At 41.2% G+C, this 20,198-nt stretch overlaps 1 protein-coding gene across 50 annotated transcripts in view; it reads right to left on the bottom strand.

The window, feature by feature from the left end:
- Positions 1-20,198, bottom strand: part of SORBS1 (sorbin and SH3 domain containing 1) — a 221,021-nt gene that overhangs the window by 42,677 nt on the left and 158,146 nt on the right. For 47 of the 50 annotated variants that reach the window (XM_074339313.1, XM_074339314.1, XM_074339315.1 and 44 more), the window contains 4 exons: positions 14,615-14,698; positions 10,598-10,663; positions 9,957-10,058; positions 5,701-5,750 (listed from right to left, as the gene is read on the bottom strand). In XM_074339313.1, the coding sequence (XP_074195414.1) occupies positions 5,701-5,750; positions 9,957-10,058; positions 10,598-10,663; positions 14,615-14,698 (302 nt within the window). The remainder of the gene's footprint in view (positions 1-5,700; positions 5,751-9,956; positions 10,059-10,597; positions 10,664-14,614; positions 14,699-20,198) is intronic. The other 3 variants (XM_074339320.1, XM_074339324.1, XM_019724753.2) reach the window with 3 other exon arrangements.

The following is a 20,198-nucleotide window of genomic DNA, read 5'->3' as shown; positions in this document are numbered from 1 at the left end:
CTCAGGAAACCTCTCAGAATAGATTTGCTATGGCCAATTGTTTTCTTTCTGATACCAAAGCCAACATGCTTTTTCCAGATGTGTAACACTTTGCAAGTTGTTTAAAAACAATATCGAAAAGCTCTGGAACAGTGTTTTCAAACGTATCATCTCAATTGGATCTCCTAATATTGGAAAGACAGACATCATTTGTCCATTGTACCAAAGGGGAAACTGAGGATGAGAGTGGTGAAGGCATTTGCCATTAGGTTAGAGTTCTTGGGTCTTTGTTGTATACAGGATGAGAAAAGTACTCTCAGGCTGATTGAGAAAGACCCAAATTACTGATTACTTAACAAAACAAGTTCAGAAGCTCAGCTCTCAGCAGCCTGGGTTGAGCTGGTTTTTAGCTGAGAAAGAGTAAGCCAGGAGAGGAGACAGCGAGAAGAGAACTTACCCTCAGGCTAAGATATGGAGCTGGCTGCTGAGTTTCAAAGGGATTCAACAACAACATGCTCACTCAAAGAAAAAGTGAGAGAACAGAGCAATCATTTTGGGGCCAAATGTTTCCAATTGTGTGGAGCAGGCAGGCAGGGTCCCATCAGCTGTGATTCCAGCCTGACTCCAACAAGGAATGTAGATCAGCTGATGTAAGCCCGCTTATTTTAAAAATGTGGAAACAATCTGTTTCTCTCAGCCTCAATTTGTCTCATTTGCAAAACTATTAGGTGTGGTGAGAGTGTCCAAAAAGTCCACCTTCAAATCTTTTATGTATAGAGACCTTTCTTTTGAGCTCCAGACACAGACATTCAATTGCCTTGTAGGCAGCTCCACCTAGGTGTTCCTCAGGCATCTTAAATCCAACATGTCCCAAATCAAACCCAGCTCTGTCCTTCCACCTCCCATCACTCAAGCCAGAAAGCCCAGGGAACCCACCCTCTTCTTCTCCTTGCTCCCCAAACCTAATCAGTCACCAAGTCCTAGTTACTCCCTGTCCTTGACACAGCTCACCTTAGTCCCTTTGCTCTTCACCTCCCGGTCACCTCCCCACCTGCTCACCTACTCTGCAATAAGCACACCAGCACTCCCCTAGTCCCCAGCCCGGACTCCCTCCAACCATGTCTGCAAATCACTGTCAGTGGTCTTTCTAGGGAAGATCTCATCATGCCATTCCACTGCACATTTCACATGTCAATCACTCTCCTAGCTGGAGATTCAACAAGGAACAAAACAGATAAATTCCATCTTCATGGAATTCACTGTCCAAAACCATTTGGTGTTTTCAGGAAGAAACAAAAAGGTAACTGCTTTTTAACTCTGGCTGTAGGGGAGGGAGCATAGACAATCTGGAGGGGGCAGTTTCATCTTATAGCCTTTCACACTGCATGAAAAATTTACTTTTTCAATTTATAATGTTATTGTTATTTGCTGCTCCTTCCTTTCCGCCACAAAACAGAGGCACTCCCTCCCTCCTGGGTCCCCTCACTGCATGTACCACACTAGGATCTGATTGTTATTTACAAATCTGTCTCCCCATTACACTCTGATTTTCCTCTGGAGGGCAGGCCGTTTAGATGGTTTATCTTTGCATGACTGGTGCCCAGCACTGTTGTTCCATAAATATTAGTAGAATAAATGATTCTATAAAATTAAATGCCTACATGCACACAGATTTCTGACACATTTTTAAACCCTGGGAAGTCTCCAATGTTTCATATGGTTCTTCAGGTAATGGTTTGTGTTTTGATCTTAAGTCAGATTAAGAATAAAAGGTGTTTTCTCTCGCGTGTCACTACTTAGGAAAAGGCAGGCTTCTTCTTGAGCGTCACCTGCTGGCCAAATGGAGTAAAGCTCTTTGGTTAGGCAAAGAATGTGTTGGTACTAATCAATGCTGAATTACTAAGCAATAATGAAAACGAGTAGTCTACCCTGCTGATTTAGAGATATGATAACTCTACAGAAATAAAACACAAATTTTGAATACACTGTGATCACAACGATAAAAATATATTTTTTTTTGAGAGGAAGGGCTGGTAGGATATTGGGACCATAGGTGAATTTCTTCTCTGTTCACAGGTTCTTTTAAAACTGTGCTATGTAATCAGGTTAATTAATAAAATTCTAAACTGCAGACTGTCCAAGATATGCAAGTGGATTTAAAACAAGACCATCACTTCTCCAGTGATCGCAGAGTTTTTGAACCTGGGCCATCTGTGACTCCTCTCTCTTCCGTCCTCGGGTTAAGTCAAACCTTGCCAATGTTTCAACAGGCCATTCCTTTCCACCCAGTGAAAGGGGCCAGATTCAGTCCACACGTCGCCTGTCTTCATGCTGAGTGAGTTGGATTCTAGTTAATTAAGATTTATAGCTGCATTCATTTACTCAGCAAACATTTATTGTGCATTTTCCTACATGTCAGGCCCTGCACTTCAGCTGGCTCCTCACCAATTCCACAGACGGAAAAACCTAACTCATTTAAACAAACTGGGAGAAAACCAAACCTAAATTGTTAAAAAAAAAAAAAAAAAAAAAAATCCCCAATGGGAGAATAGCAGGAGGGAAAAAACTCATTTATTCCTGCCAAGCATTTCATGAGAGCTAGGCTAGGGATGAAAAACAGGCCTTTGGAGACCTATTTCGATGATATAAATAAGAGTGCTTGGTAAATTAACACATCAAATATCTTCCTCAGAGTGTCTGACAGCAATTTGCTCTTTTTAGCAGTTTGCATCAGTCACCTTCAATCCTGCTAACACAATATTACAAATAGTTGCTTAAATTGTCTTTTTAATAATTCAAAAACAGTACACCGTAGCATGCTCTCTGTTAATTTATTACCCAGTTTTGAATTGGTCTGGTGCAGACGAGAGTTTACTGCCAACATCAGTCCCCTGGCCTCGAACTTCACCGTTCTGGCTCTGGCTACAGCTCTGCCACGTACCAGCTGTGGACCTTGGACTTACACTGCCTTTATATGCCTGTTTCCTCACCTATAAAATTGGGATTAAAAATGATGCCTGATCCTGGAATACTGAGAGGACCAAATGAGGTCAAGTACGTACGATGCTAAGCACAGGGCCTGGCACACAGCAAACGCTGAATAAATCATTGACGTTATCACTTCATTCAGGACCTGTGTACCCAACCCTTGACAGCCCATGGTTACTGCTTTCTCTTCTGAAACTTTAAATCTTTATAGTCTACTTCAATCATTTGCTACTTTGTCTTATTTACTAACATTCATTGTGAGTGTGTGTGTGTGTGTGTATGTTGCCCCCAAAACAATTGAGGGACTATTTCTTGTGTTCCTATTATAATACCTAGCAAAGTGCCTTAGATACAGTCGCGCAAAGGAATTCACTCAGCCGGCCACCTGAAGCAACCTTTTCTATCTTGTGCATTTCAGGGAGATGGGGGTAAGGAGGTAGAGTGGAGACCAGGAAGCATGGTTAACACTGTGTGATTCCAAAAACAGCAGCGGCAGGGAGAGATCTGGTCCAGTCATGCGCTGGACAGTCAGGACTGTCAAAGTGACAAAGTTTGTCACTTTGGTAGACACGTGGCCTCAGGGACCAAGGAGAGTTTGCTGGGAGCTATAGCCTTGAAGAAGGTAGCCTAAGGTCATCTGGTAGGCTTTACCTCTGAAAGCACAGATGAGGTCTGACAATTAAGTTCACGAACTTGTTGCAACGATGCTGGTAAACTTTTTTGATTTCAGAGGGATTATTCATTATGAATTTGTACCAACTAGACAGTTAACCAAGTTTACTATTTGCAAGTGCTGAAAAGGCTGCGTGGAAAAGTTAGATGACCTGAACTTTTCTCCAACAATTCATGGCTCTGGCATCATGACAATGCACCAGCTCACACCAGGCACTGTCTGTGAGGGAGTTTTTAGCCAGTAAACAAATAACTGTATTGGAACACCCTCCCTACTCACCTGATCTGGCCCCCAATGACTTCTTTCTTTACCCGAAGATAAAGGAAATATTGAAAGGAAGACATTTTGATGACATTCAGGACATCAAGGGGTATACGACGACAGCTCCGATGGCCATTCCAGAAAAAGTTCCAAAATTGCTTTGAAGGGTGGATTAGGCACTGGTGTCGGTGCACAGCTTCCCAAGGGGAGTACTTCGAAGGTGACCGTAGTGATATTCAGCAATGAGGTATATATTGTAGCACTTTTTCTAGGATCAGTTCGTGAACTTAATTGTCAGACCTCATATCTGGGACCTAGAGGACCTGACTTGTTATCGTTGCAGTTGAAGGCATAGTTCAACTAACTCCTTAAAAGAGAGTGAGCCTCAGAGCACAGAGTGGAGGGAGAAGGGGAAGGGGGTCCCGATGCCCTATCTGAGCTTTGATTCCTCTCTGTCACATCTGATCGCCAACCCAAGAGTAGGTGCAAGAAACTTTGTACCCACCCTTCTCCAAGATAGAATTGTCCTCTATGACGGGAAACTTTCCCTCTAGATGCTTGTCCTAATACATTGTCTCAATTTTATCTTATGCTCTAGGGTATATTAATCACCATCATTAATACACATATTCATAGAAGAAAAATGAATAGAATAGATCTGGCTAGAGATTTGGTCATTACCCTAAAAGGATTATGTTTTTTTCCAATTTTCCAGTGAAATACCCAAATCCCAGCTAAAATGACTTTCAAATGAAACTACTCTTCCAAAATGCCCAAGTGACCATAATATTTGTCCCCCCCAAATCCATAAACTCAGCATTCAGATCAAGTCAGGCTTCTGTACAAACAGGTGAGCTCTGCTCATTGTGGATTTACGCAACCCAAATGGAACAAGGCACAGCTGTGCCTTTCCCTCTTGTCATGCTTCAAAGAATAAGATATGGATATATGGTGATAAGACGAGGAGCTGTTCCCACCAGGCACAATGCAGACTTTGCCCTCAAGGAGCTTATCATTTATTAGCTATTATAAAAATACAAGAACATAATTCCGGTGTATGGAACAGAAGTGAGTGCCATAAGAGGTACCAACATGAGACTGGGTATAGAAAGGCTCAGTTAGGGCCTATTTACACAAACTAAAGCATTTGCTATTTACCATGTATGCAAGGGGGTGTGGGCAGCACTGCAACACTTTCAGCTGGGATAATAGCTGCATGCAAAGTACTGAGACAAGGAATCTGGTCGAGGGTACAGGATGGTTTGGGGGAGGGGAAAGGGGCTGGTGGTTACCCCATGAAGAAGTGAGTGAGGTGTGCATGTATCACCTGGGCAGAATCCTAAGAACTGGTATGGGGAACTAAAGCTACATCTCTGAGAATCAGACAAGTTAGGTCCCTCTCTGCCTCACCTTTCCCTCTGACAGGTCCAGCCTAAGGACCCACCCCACCCAACCCCCCCTTTAAGCAGTCACACACTCCCTTCCCGCAAGAATCAGCAAATGAGGTGAACTTTGATTCTAAACTCAGAAATAAACTCACATTCTAAAGGCAAAGATGCCAACACAGGGAAACGCTTATCAAAGGTAATATGAATTATCACAAAATTAATTTGGAAGTGAAGGAGAAAACAGAAAAACAGAATTTGAAGACTAGAACTGAATTGCTACTTATCACCAAATTGCACATCATTCAAAACTACTAGACTGCTACAAACAGAACACACTTGGGTCCAAACACAAGCTTCTTCCCATTTTTGACATTTCATACATTAAGCCATGTAAACAAAGTGGCAACTTACTATCCAGGAGGCTCTGAAGAAATTTCCGGAGTGGGGCTGATTGCTGAGCTCTGTAAACATCAAAAAAAAAAAAAAAGTGGATATGATTTATTTTGACTCAGATGTTTCAAGCCAAGGGGAAAAGAGAGAAGTCCCTTTCCTTTCCTGATTTAGGTAGGAACCTCTGGGAGATCGGGAGCCTGGCTCTCAGAGCTGGTGGAGGGTCGTGCCCTTTCCTTGGGAACATTTCTGGGCAAGTGGGTGTTCTCTTTTTCTCTGAGCTTTTGCCTCCCAGTGGTTGCAGCCAAGGCTCTCTGGGTGGATCAGGGGATGGCCGCCTGGTTTCTATGTTCTATGTACCTTCTGTCGCAGGCCTCTTGGGTAGATTGGCCTACCCTTTGGCCAACACGCATTAGTGATGTGGGCAGCACACCCTCCACCAGCTTACGCCAGCCCTCCGACCCCCTGCCAACCCACCACAGACTTCTTCATGCGCCCAGATGCCACATCCAGAGAGAGGGCCACCCAACACTTCAGGTCAGAATGTACAAAAATGCATTTTAAAAGACCCTACTGCATTTAGATTATTTGTTTGCCTCTGTAGATTTAGAAGTGTGAAAAGGGGGAGAAACACAGTTTCACAAAAGCTATTAATGCCCATCTCAGCCTGAGTGAGGGAACATTTTATAAGATTTCAGGCTACTATGCAAAAGGAAGAAAACAACCAAGAGCTATACGCAGAGAAAAAGCAACATAATTGTGTAGTTTAGGGTTTCTGTTGTTTTAGAGAGGAAATGGCAAAGCATTCAATATATTTGCTTTTAAAAATAATGTGGTAGTAGAATAAATCAATGAAAAAGTTAACTTCTGAAGATTCTCCTATCATCTCTAATGACCATTTCAAGTAAAACAGCAATTGGGAGGAGAGAGTTGAGGAAAGGAGAGAAAGATAAATACCAGGGAAAGAAAAGGAAGGAAGACTATAAAAGAGGAGGACGAGGGGAGGCAACCTGTATCAGGGACTCAACCACCTGGCCCTCTGCCCGCTGAAACACCCACCCTCAACCTGCAGGGTCCTTTCATTTCTGAGGGCACCTCTACCCCAGGACGCCTCTGCACCCTCTACTCCCCCATCATTCCTCAGAGAAGGCACCGCTCTTACCTCCATATTCATCCTTCCAGCCCTTTGCCTGCATGGGTCTCTACTGCCCATCTTCTCTCCCAGAGTCTCCCATCTTGGCACCTGTCCCATTCTGAGTCTTCACCCACCCCTGTGGACGATGCCCTGGTCTCCATCTTGGAAAAACTTTTTGCACGACCTTGCTGAGTTCTCTGGAAACATCCCCCCTCCTTCCTTCTGTGATCACGTTTTCAATCAGTGCTGTACCCTTGGGGGGGGGTCCCCTGACTCCTCACCACATACTCTAGCTCCCATCCACTACTCACCCAGGAACCTCCAAAGTTTTTGAAACCTCTTGGTAATCAAATCCATTGACTTTTCCTCCAAGTCTATTTCTGGGACGTCTCCTCTTGTTCCACTACTCACTTTTCTTCCTCCCTCTCAGTGCTGCTCTTTCTCTGACCCTCCCCGTGTCATCAAACACCCCAATGGGCAGTTGTTGGTCTCTCATCCCTTCTCTCAACATGATTCTCCCTTCAATCTTTCAGCTACCCCAGGCTAGGTGTCTTCATCTGCTCCCAGGGCATCAACAATCACTTGTCTTCAGGTGACTCCAATTGACTTTGTAAGCCCCTGCCTCTCTCACAAGACCTAGTCTTACATTTACAACTGGACAGTCCCTATGTGATACTCAACAAATACCTCAAAAACAAGTGATCTAAAACCAACTCCTTCATCTTAACTCTGCATCGATTTTCTCCCCACATACTGATGTCCCCATTCTTCCAGATGCCTGGTCAAAACTCTAGAATTGTCTCATCCCATCCCCCTAATTCTTTGTTCTCACACCAATTAGTTAGAATGTCCCACTGCAGTTTCCTTTGAGATCTTCCACATCTGCCCTTCCCCTCCCTTCATGCTGGTGCTGCTGGAAAATGGGCTCTCACCACTATGAGTCTGGACTACACAGTAGCCTCCTTGCCCTCTCAATCTCCAACTGGAGGTTTTCCCTTCGATTCAGTCTCTTAGAGTGATAACAACAACCTTCCTGAATTAAATCATTGGTCTGAGGGCAAAATGAATCATTTCCTTAATCATATTTTCTGAGCCTCTAAAATCCAAGGTCAACCCTTTTTCCCAAACCTACCTCTCACTACCATGTTTCCCCGAAAATAAGACCTAGCCAGGCAATCAGCTCTAACGCATCTTTTGGAGCAAAAATTAATATAAGACCCGGTCTTATTTTACTATAAGACCGGGTCTTATATAATATAAGACCTGATCTTATATTAATTTTTGCTCCAAAAGATGCATTAGAGCTGATTGTCCGGCTAGGTCTTATTTTCAGGGAAACACGGTATTAACACCCCAAATTTTCTATTGCAGCTGAATTCTACTTTATTCCTTGAATATATCTTAAACACGTTCACTTCTGTGCTCTTTACGGTGCCTCAAATGGATGCCCCCTACTTTCACCAAGTACCTAAGTTCATCTGTCCTGTAAGATCTCATGTAACTCCTCTGAGAGTCTTCCCTCATTTTCCACAAGATGTCTCTCTCTTCTGGCACCATAGCCCATACCATTCATTTAGCCCTTAGCAGGCACTGGTGTGTACTGTTGGAAATCTTTCATTTATGAGTGTGACTAAACTATCATGTTCCTGAAGGCAAAGTCCATTTTTTGGTGCTGATTTAGAACTTCCCTCAGCATGTCTCATACACATTCGGGACTAATGAGTGACAGGTAACTGAACCAATGGGAAGACGACTCATTTGTGCATCAGACATTTCTTTGTGTCCACTCTGCCCCCAGCAGAGGTCTAGGTACTGGAAGCCATCTGGGCCCTCAGGGAGGTTGCAGTTAGTTCAATAGTTCTCTAGCTGCCTCCCATCCTCATGTATTACAGAATCACTCATTACTTCGGACTATTTTGAAAAGTGCCCCTGATTCATTTTCAGCTGACCTGTAATCTCAGTGCTCCGCCCACCCTGCTCAGCTCACTTTAGGACTTACCTGCAGCAACGGCTGTCACTCTAGAACTAGCCTCAGACCTTCAATTCCACAATGGCTTTAGCTGGTTTCAGACTTCACCCTGATTGGAAACAGCCCCCCTTTTACCACCCACCACCTCTATGCCTCAATTGTGTTCACTGTGGCTCACGTTTCATGCTTCCTCCTAGTTCTGAAGGGGGCCTGGGCCTAACCACTTTACCCCTTCCCTGGGTTGTGTCTTTAGCACTCACATGCCTTCTGGTACCCAAGTCACTCATGCTGGTTGTCTGACCCTCCTTGTCTCAGTTCTGCCTAAGTAATATATAATCCATTCATGTTTGCCACCTTTCCTGCCATGGCCTGTGGACCTTCCTAGCCTCTTCAGCAGTGCCTGCATTCCTTTACTTGCTGTAAAGATCTCATTTCCTTGTAAGTGTCTCTCTTGTTTGGTCAGGGAGCCCTGGGAGCAGTTCTCCAAACACTGGGTATTTTTCATCCCCTTGGGAATCCATTTACCTTGGACACTCTTTCTGACCTATCCTTTACTAAACCACATTTTGACATAGCTCCATTTAAAAATATCAGTGTAGGTTGAGTTTCACATGCTTGTTTGTGGCCAGGCTGCCTGGCCTCTGGAGTGCATTTTTCCATTGAGAACTTTCTGACCTTTCAAATTGCAGCTAATACTACTTTGACAGTGCCACATAGGTAAGAGGCACTCAAGTCACACTGCTGTGCTTTCGAAAATGATCTCTGAGGTTGGTATCTCCCAGGGCTGCAAAAATGACAAGGAAATTGCCCCCAAAAAATGGCTTCCTGAAAATTCAGAGAAGGTATAATGAGGCAAAGGAAGGGAAGTTAAAAGTGTCATCCCCTGAAAGCAGAGGAAGAGACTGATAAGGGAAGGGGGGAGCAGTTTAAATCACTAGCTACCCTGCATGTATTTTGAAAAGCCCCCTTTAAGGAGATGCCAAGCTCAAAAGAAATCCAGGCATAAATTAAGTTGGGGGAAAATAAATCTAAATCAGGAGTCAGAAAGCCATGCAGCTTAAAAATAACCCGCATAACCATTTATCACCTCAACTTCATCAAAAACCATAGAACAAAGAAGAAAACAAAACAGTTTGAAAAGGAACTGAGGGCAGGAGAAAAACTCAGAAATACCTGTGACAGGTTTGCACTGGGTGCCTTATTAAGCGTCTCCATTTTTTCTAAATCTGCCTCTAACTCTGTGTGGCAGAGGTTGAGATCTTTCTCTAGATTAGTCTGGTTCAAGAAAGAAAAGATGGGAAAGAATGTTTTAGTTTAGAGGAAAGGCAGAGAGAATGGAAGGTTAAGTTTGAAAAATGAATTTTTTTCTTTAGTGTTATATTTTAATAAGGCAGAGATGGCATGATTAAAACACAAGGCCCACTGGAAATTAGTTAAAGCCATGAGAACAGAGAATGTAACATTAGGCACAGAAAATATAAATCCTGAAGTAATCAGAGCTTCAAAACTCTATTCTACTTGCTAAAGAGAACTACAAAAACCTACCTTGAAGAAAATACCTATTTTCTGTCTTTTCAGAGTATGGTGACTGTATATCAGAAGAATAAGTCATCGCTTAAAAAAAAAAAAATCTCTAAATATCAGTATAGGTCTTAGAGACTTTGTTAAATAGTTTTATCACCAAGCCAAAAAAAAAAAAGGTATCAAGTTAAAAAAAAAAGTCATTTAAGGAAATAAAAGAAAAACCCCACAACACACTCACACTAACCAGGCTAGAGAGCACACACACAGCCCACGGAGGAGGCAGGAATTACCTTTCTATCCTCTCTAGGAAGGATAGAGCAGTCTCCAGGAGTATAATCCCATATCTTTTTGGGAGGCTGACGGGAAGCAGAGGAGGAAATGAAGAAATGAGCATAAAGACATAAAGACAAACATGGAGACTGGTTCAAACAAAGAGGGGCACACTAGGAGAACTGTATCAACACAGAAAGGTGAGCTAAAAACAGCGGAGGGGGCCCTGACTAACTGGGATGTTCTATGTTTCTGTCTCAACAGTAAATCATTGTTGGAGTCTGAATACTGAAAACTTAAAAGAAGACACAAAGAAAAACAATTTAAAAAGCATTAACCCCAATTTGAACCAAAATAGGAACTTTAAAATTCCTCATTGTTCTTTTCAAACTAAGATCGATCGACACTCAGATTCTACATTTGTGAAGCAGTCTTCTCCACTGTAAAATTCATTATGTGTTAATAAATGTGTGAGTTTGGAAATTTGGCCAATGGAGGGTAAGCTGAACTAAATGTGGCTTGTGGTAATACAATCCATCCACAAAACGGGCATTAAATTTAGTACTGTATAACTAGACAATTCTACTACACAATATTTTTAAATCTCTTTTTACTGTTTAACTAGACTTTGATAACATTGCTAATGGTGGAGCCATACCTGCCATCACCCTTAGAGAACAGTTTACACTTTGAATTTAAACAGTGGGCTATAAGGTTATTTCTGTTTTCTCCTTTAACTCTTCAAGTTAGAATTAAAGTTGCATTCCTAAAACAGAAAGCTGCCAGGAGAATTACTGAAAGTTGAATGAGGGAGAGGGGTTCAGAGGGTAGGACATCGGGAAGTTAAAGCCACTTCTAACTCTGGAACCTCTCTCCCACCAAGTGGACCTTCTTGTTCTGTCTACTTAGACTTGAAATTTCTTATACAGTGACCTGTGAGGAGATGAGATCATTAATAGCTCCCGGAATTTTACGCAAACTTCATTATAACCAACTACGGAAGCACTCAAGCTGGTTTACATTGTGACATTTTGCCTTGAGCTTATTTACTAGAAATCACATCTAACTTCTGTAGAAATTAGAGGTGGAGGTGGGGACGGAGGCGGGGCGGGGGGCAGGGGGGCAGAAAAAGCTGACCTCTGAGGTGCCATTCATCACTAACAGCAACAGGTCAGTAATGATTAGATCTCTGTATATGTATATTCTGCACTTTGTGAAGTAACTGCTACGAACAATTATCGTTCATCTCTAAGTACTTCATACACTTAGTTGTTCATCTGGAGAAGGAGATTTTTTTTTAAAAAGTCACTTTGGTTCCCCTACTAATTTCTTTATTTACTGCAAAAAATAAGACAGTGCCTACAAATTAAATTCGTTTTAAATAATCCTCCCCAAAATGGCGCCTGGAGTCTTGAATCATTTGATATTCTACAACAACTCATTAGAGCTAAAAGGTATTACAGTCATGATCTTGCTGAAATTTCAGCTCATTTTGGGAGGCTTTCAGTGGAGGAGTTGAAGAAGAAAGGAATCCCAGGTGAATCCTAAGGTCAAAATTCTGGCAGGCTTTCCTCCCTTGGGGAAAGCGGCTCCCGAGCTGGTGTGGCAGAAAAAGGAGAAACGATCCACATGTTTTGGTAGGAGTTTTGATTTCATTCTGCTTCTGAACGACTGCAAAACCTTTGAAAACAACTTCCATGGTGTATGCCACTTTTATTTAAGTCTCTTCCTCTTTTATGGTCCAGAGTTACTGGGGGTAGGAGAGAAGTGGAGAGAAGAAAGAAGTTCTCCCCACCACACCTTCTTCCCAAACCCTGGGAGTAACATCCAGTCATCAACTTGGTTCAACTAGATAATAAGCCCATCCTCAGACCATAAGGAACCATTCACCTCAACACGGAGGATATGGGCAGTGATTAAGTTATTTGGGTAAGTCTTCAAAAGTACTATCTTTTATTACTTTAAAAGTTCTACACCAAAAGTAGGTCCTCCATTTAAGGACTCTAAGGTCTATGGAAGGAACCCTCGTGGCTTTAGAGAAAATGACATTTTGGAAAAGCATCTCTTTAAATAATTATGAGGCAGTGAGAACAATAGGGTAAGGATACAAATTACAGGAAGGTCCTAATATACAAATGGACTATGTTCTCAATATTTGTTTGGGTTGGTTGTATGGTGTTCAGGCCAGTTTCCAGTAGAAACACTGTTAATTTACTCTTCACAGAGCCTATTTAATGTGTGTTGGAACTGAAATACTTTCAATTGCTAACAAACATAGAATTATTTGCAATAGCAGATTTAGTAAAACAAATCAATCACAAGTAACTAGAAAAAACGATTTCATAACATCTCCTACAAGCTAATATCTAAGATAAAACTAACTTAGTTATTTGGCTAATGGGGAGACAGAAACGTCTGGAACCAGAACAGGACTTTAAAAACCAATGGCACATACTCTTTATTATACATAATTAAAAAGTAATAGCTTTTGCTTTCTCATTATTATTATATATACCAATCATGGCCTTTAGGGGGGGAGAGGGGAGGAGTTATATATATCAAAAGGTTTTTCTGTGAGATAATTGAGCAGGTTTGAAGAAAAAGAAGAAAAGGAAAAGGGTTAGGATCCTGTTAAATATTTGCATGTAGAAAAGATTGCCTGAGGTAGACTTCATTGATGTCTGAATGGCGGAGAGCAGAGAAGAAAGGGAGGGAAAGGAGAAGTGAGGTGTGCATCAAAGCTTGGGGAAGGAGAGGAGATGCAGCACACTTGGGGTTAGACGCTTCCCCTCACCATTGGTCAATAGGTGGCGCTGTTTATCCAGGACACATGCTATTAGGAGATAGCGTCGAAGTGGGACAAGTGGGGAGGAACGTTTGTCCTTCCTACAGGCAGGATGTTTGCAAGTCAGGCGCTCCTAACTCAGAAGATGCCTGAACTCTAAAACACAGTTCGGCATCACTAAATCAATTTAGCAATTCCAGAGAACCAGCTAAATTTGTCTTTGTCATTGTATGACAAAGTACGAAAATACACACATGGTGTATGAAAAATACACACCATGGAATTTAACATTTTACTGGACTATAAAGTTAATTCCTGTCTGCAAATAAAACTATCATTCCAAACTACAGTGATTCAAATGCTGGATTCAACGCTTAAAGTCTCATACAAACATCTAATAAAATTTTTATTTGTATACACCTAATCCTTACACTTGTAAATTCTTTTTGCAGCTGTAATAGTTAAGATTTAAAGTATAATAATTAGAGTTTTAAAGTCAGTTTCCAGTCACCTCCAGTGGAATAATGAGCTCAATTCTCCCTTCTGTTTGATACTCCTTTGGTGCAGGGCTGAGAAAATCCCCCTTTAACTGCCCAAAATCAATTTGTACCAAAGCCAACTCAGACACATCACAGGGAAACTGCAGAATATTATTAGGCTGAACAGTAAATTTGCTAGAATCCCTACTTCCCATTTCAAAATTTGGGAAATATTATTCTAATTCATAGAGATCACTTCCTAAAAGTCACCTGAAATGGGGTTGCATTCGTGGATCACATCTGCATAGAGAGGCCCTTTTGGCCTGATTTGGCACTTCCCTTGCATATGCTCTTAAGAATAAATTAAGACAATGTTGGTCTTCTCAGTGTGTAATGCATTTTCCTGTTTGTCTTAAGCATGCCATAAAGACTGGTCAAGGAACGGAGCCAACAGCCAGAATAATGTCATCCACAGGCGTGCAATATTTGTTGCTAGTGGTGGGAGGTCCTAAGACAAACAATGATTTAGTTGTGTCTCTCTCTGCTTTTCTGGCAAGAAATACTCTGAGAGCTCACTGTCTTTTCTTGGGGAAGTAAAGCAATGGGAAGCTTACATGTTGTAGTGAGAATAGACATACCCACTAGTGACAACCAACATGGCTGCTCCCCAATTCCTGAATTCCTTACAATTTGATCTGATTCTTTACTGGCAACAATGCAGCAACAGCATCATGTTAAAAGGTGTCTATAACCACTGAAGCTATTAAACTTACCGGTTTCCCAAACTCCAATTCCGAAAAGAATTTATACCAAGGTTCATTCTTTAAATCTATCTCTTCTGGGCTTATATCCCGACTCTATAGGGGTTGGTGACAGGGAAATGGAAGAGAGAGAAGGATAACATTATGCAAAGATTACATAGGAACAGGCCAGTAGAGATGCAGCGGTTTCCAGATATATACAGAAACTGCCGTCAGCAGCAGCAATCATCCATTTTTACTGACATTAGCAAAATCAGGGAGGTAAAACAGGTGGGAAAGGATAAGTTGATAAAAACAGGGACAACAAGGGAGCAGTGAGTGAATCATTCTCAGTCGTAAGGCCAATACAAGTGGGCTGGAGCTGGAGAACTCTGCACCACACTGCCACCCTCCACAGCAGATCTGAATGTCAGCATTCCCACATTGTGGGGAAAAGAAAGCCCTCATTTCGTCTTTACAGAGAACTATTAGTTACAAGCGAATAACCTGGTGAGCACACCAAACACTTAGCCATCTATGCCAGGCGAGTAGAGCAAACAGTTTGGATGGGCTAGTACAGTTTTAGTACTTATTTGTAAGGCTGCCTTAAGGCTTTCAAAATAAATGCAAAAACTGACACTTTTTATAAAAGCCAATTTGTTAATACTGCATCTTTAATGGCACATGAGTAGGTGAGAAACCATGTCCCATACACAGTAAAGTGAAAGATGATATAAGTAAAAACAGAGGACACAAGTGAAAAAACATTTTAAACAAGCACCCGTGGGGGATGAATACAGACAGAATATACTTTATGTTCTAACAAATAAATGTTAAAGAATTGGGAAAAAATAAAGTGAAGGAAAAGCTGAACAAGACAGATAACAGAACAACAGGGGAAAAAAACTTCTGGGTTATGTTACAAAAATGTTAGATTTCTCACTTTATATAACTCTAAGAGGTAGTTCACACAGACTGATAATTAATTCCATGGGATTTCATATGTAATCAAATATTGATAAAGTTCTGGTACCTTGCTCTGTGGAATAACATGTGTTTCTGGAAATAATTAGTTGGAAAATGAATGCCTGGAAAGCAAATCAGGTTTCCCCTTATTAAACTAAAGATATGTTCACATCCGACCAAAGTGTTAGAAGCTCATGGCTTAATTAAATTCATATATATATATATCTCACACACGTTTCAAAAAACCTTAAAACCTTGATAGTCATGAGAGACAGATGATGGTGATTTTTCTGGCAACAGTATAAAATATAAAATGTACGTTTTCCACTGAGATTGAAAACAATATGTAACTTCACTCCCTCAGGGCTAACACATGAGGAAGGAGGCTGCAAGTCCTATGGACACATCTTCAATGCAACTGATTTTCACAAACCCTTCCTCCTGGACACATTTTTCTTAGCATTCAGTTAACAGGCCTTTTGCAGCTTATAGAAATGGCTGTAAGCTCTTAGTGACCTTTACCAATCCCTTCTTCTAAAATCCTTAAAAGACTCTTTATCATTATTTCTCCTTCTGCTTTCAAGAGAGGAAGATCTGGCATCTGGAATTCTTTTTAATTCACTGACTATAAGTTAGATGAAATCTGGGGGAAATAATGTATACTGCAACAGAGAGTCTGTCCTCTTGCATCCAGATTATAACCTCCTCCAGTTTTCTTTAGGGACTCAGGGCTTAGATCGTGAAGGGAAGGTGTGCTCCTTCTCAGTGGATTCTGTAATTATGTAAAATAATGGAGTCTCTTTTTATTCAGTGAAATGAAGCCCAATACCTACCAGGACACAACTATTCAGGAGGAACAGTTAAGACACTGGGATGTCCTAGGTCCTTATATGATGGGGCTTCACGAAACCTATTTCATGTTTATTGTTTTTAGAGACTATTTATAAGCTTCTCTCTGGGAATACGTTAGGCTTTCTCTCTCTCTCTCTTCTCTCTCTCTCTCTCTCTCTCTCTCTCTCTCTCTCTCTCTTTTCTTTTTAAATGTACCAACTCTTTCAGGAAACTGCCTGAAGGTTCTGATATTCAGTCCTGAAAGAATTAACCCACTTTATTGCCTAAAGTTGTTTGTAGAGTGTTTCCCTGCCGAGGTTAATAGTGTGCCAAGAATTGAATCAGGAGGTATGTAGACCAGCCAGCTAGTCCTGCGAGCTGCCCCGAGAGAAAGTTAAAGAGGTAACACCACACAGCACTAACATCTGCATTTGATTTTGCCATTTATAGCTCAGCTGTTGATCCAATTATGGAATGGATAAATAGCAAACGTCCTTCTGGATGCACAGCAGGATCTGTGGAAAGGCAGGCAGGGCAGACGCTGCAATGCCAGGCTACGTTCTCGGCTGCCGGGGGCTAGTCTTTTCCCAGCTCGGCAAAATCCTTGGAAACGGCAGAAAAATGGACTTGCCAGAAAAATGCCTGATTCTCAAGGACAGTTTTGTTGCTTGAACAGGAGCCACAGATTAAGCTTCAAATTTTAAATAAAGACTCTGAATGTGGTTATATTCATTTGCACAGATTTTATAATGTTCATAATTCTTTTACCTACATTATTGCACTCGATCCTCTCACTCAATACTTTAGTAAGGTCAGCAGGCCAGATAATTCTTCTATTTTACAGAGGAAAACACTGACATTCAGAAAGGTTAAATGACTTGCCCCCAAGACATAAGGCAGAGTCAGAATTTGAAGTCAGAACTCAGATCTTCCAATTCCTAGTCCAGTGCTTTTTGTGCTACACCACATTCCACTTCTCATGCTCTCCATGAGATGTGGGGAGACCCACTAAGTTTGCAGATGATACCAAGCTAAAGCAAGGCTAAGTGACAAACTTGAAAAGCCAGGAAGGAACTCAGTGATCATGAACTGGGAAGAAACCAAGTTGGGTAAATCCCCTTGTTTTACAAATATATTTTGTGTCTGTAATTACTATTTTAATGTCTGTCCTGCTCATGGGAGCAAGGACCCCAACACCTAACCCAGGGCTTGGCATATAAAAGTTATTCTAGGGGCGTCTGGTTAGCTCAATTGGTTAGAGCACGGTGCTCTTAACAACAAGGTTGCCAGTTCAATCCCCACATGGGCCACTGTGAGCTGCGCCCTCCACAACTAGAGTGAAACAGCTACTTGACTTAGAGCTGATGGTTCCTGGAAAAACACACTTAAATAAATAAAAGTTTTTAAAAAAAGTTATTCTATGTATATTTGCTGAATAGAGCTGAAGTTCATAAGGGACTTTGGAGGAAAGTAAAACGAACAAAACCTGAAAAAGGCTATTTCTGACAAAGCAAGGACTGACCAATGATCTCCAATGCCAAGGCCAAAAGAGAAGAAAATGAATTCACACTATGATAAGAAGGCAACTGAGTAGTTATGAAGAACTTCAAATGACTTTGCCAAATAGCTGAAGAGGTCATCAAGGCTGTAAATCTCCTGTGGGGAATTTTCAAGGTAGTATAGCATTTTGTCCATCTGGGGTGGTTTAGGTTCACTCCAGGCACAAGATGAGTTCCAAGGCAGCCTCTACAGTCTACCATTCAACCCTTCCAACAATGGACAGATGTGCCTATGGGGTCGCAATTTAAATTGCCAGGCTTAGGCAGACCTGAATACCTCAAATTGGGGTGAGGGTGGAGGGGTAGGGGAAGTGCATTGATTTTCCCCCCCAAAGGAATTGTGCATTTCTAAGAGGAAATTTAGATTCTGCATCTGTCACTAGTTAGTATACTTATCCAGTTAACAACAAAAGTGTGTGTGTGTATGCAAATGTGTGTATGTTTGGGGCGGGGGGGTGGCCTCAAATTCTTGCAAGCCAGACACTGGATGCCAAAAGGCAAGACTCATATACTGAAATTGACATTGTAACTTTTCTGTTCAAAATTAGCAGAAAAAAAATTCATGCAGGACTAATTCATCTATTGTGAAGAAAAGACTGAAAAAATGAATATTTGACTGAAATTTGTCTTTGGAAAAACTTCTCTTTGGAAAAAGAGTGCTCACTAGAGTGAAAGGCACTAAATTAAACGATTTAATCTAATGGTTTGCCTAGTGTTTAGGTCTCATTCCTGGATCCACCTCGGTCTCGGTACAGCACAGGGGAGTTTCTTGTGTGGGAGCACCCGGATGGTACCTCGCAGTCCATGTGTATGGCCACGCAACTCTCCAAAGAGAGCACCTATGGGGCACTATGTGTTAATTTTCAGGTTTATAATAACAATATAAATGATCCCAAGGACTATGGTGGGGAAGATATTTGTAACCATTGTGGCATCGAGGAGAAAAACAAAACTCTGTTGTTGTTTTTCCTAGTTCTAAGTAGTGGTCATATTATTAGGAACCAAATAAAGGAGGGGAAAACAAAGAAATTAAGAAAAGGGGCAAGGCTTCAATAAAAGCAATGACCATCTATGAAAAAATAATATTGCCAAAACAAAAGCTCCCAAAGGCCTACAGAGTCTCTGAAATCATTTAAGTGTATCGATATGTGTGTCCTGACTTGTTATTCAAATGTCAGCAATATACCCAACGCACATGATTTTCTTTCCAGGAACAACTACGAAGAAGGTTACCTTCCATGTTTATTATCTTCTAACAGGGAAAGAACCTCCAGTGAAGGGTGGAGACAGAAAATCCTCTGCTGCTCTCTGAACTTTCTGCTTAAAATAACTGCAGTGCACAGTAGATGCTGAAGAATGACAACTGGAAAGCATTTCTGTGAACTGCTGACCTTTTTTCCTAATTAAAATTACTTATCTCTTTGTGCTCTTCAAGATGTCACATTTTTATTTTAGTAAAAGTCACATCAATTATTCCTTGAAAACACGTAGAGCAGCAGAAGCAGAGGGAAAATGATTTGCACCTGTATTTCAGAAGCTTACTTATTCTGTACTCAGTGTGGTGGTTAAGGCATTTTAATAAAAACCAGTCCCCAGTATGGTAACTACATCCTGCTGGCAAAGCTGGAAGGCTGCAATATTTATGGGGCTTTGGAGAATCCCTTTCACCATGATCAGAATTCTGAACCAGCTTTTGCAAATGAAGGGTGAATAAAAAGGAAGCATGATTGGCAGATCAGAAACTAATCGGTTTGTAAAAATTCTTCTTCATTTCACAGAAGACGATGCTTTTCCAGGGTGGTCTGCTATGCCCGTGCAGGCCATTTTCCCCACTTATAATTACTTGGAGATGTGAACTTGTATAAGGAACCATAAACTAGACTGCATATGAAATTCATCCTCAATATTGCACTTGTCAGAAAAGGAATACCTAAAACACGTATTATAACAACCCCAGACTTGTTTTCCAAGTCACACATCATATTAATTACTTAGCTTTTAATGATGTACTACTAGTAGCTTCTGCAAAATTTATGCATGTTCAAATAAGGTTCACTTAAAAATAAACCCGACTTTAGTCCAGTTAGTGATGAGCATGCCAAATTAATGGTGAGATGTTTAATAAAAAGACAGCAGCAAAATCAATCTTTACGTTAGTAGATAATTTTAAATTAGTTAAAACCATGCACAAAAACGCAAGAAAGCCACAATAAGAGGATTCTTTCAAAGAGGAATCTCAGGACTTATTTTATGAATACCTG

Source organism: Rhinolophus sinicus, linkage group LG07, assembly GCF_036562045.2.
Source record: "Rhinolophus sinicus isolate RSC01 linkage group LG07, ASM3656204v1, whole genome shotgun sequence".
Classification (NCBI taxonomy): domain Eukaryota; kingdom Metazoa; phylum Chordata; class Mammalia; order Chiroptera; family Rhinolophidae; genus Rhinolophus; species Rhinolophus sinicus.
The sequence above is the reverse complement of the archived record's forward strand: the minus strand, read 5'-3'. Positions and strand labels throughout refer to the sequence as shown.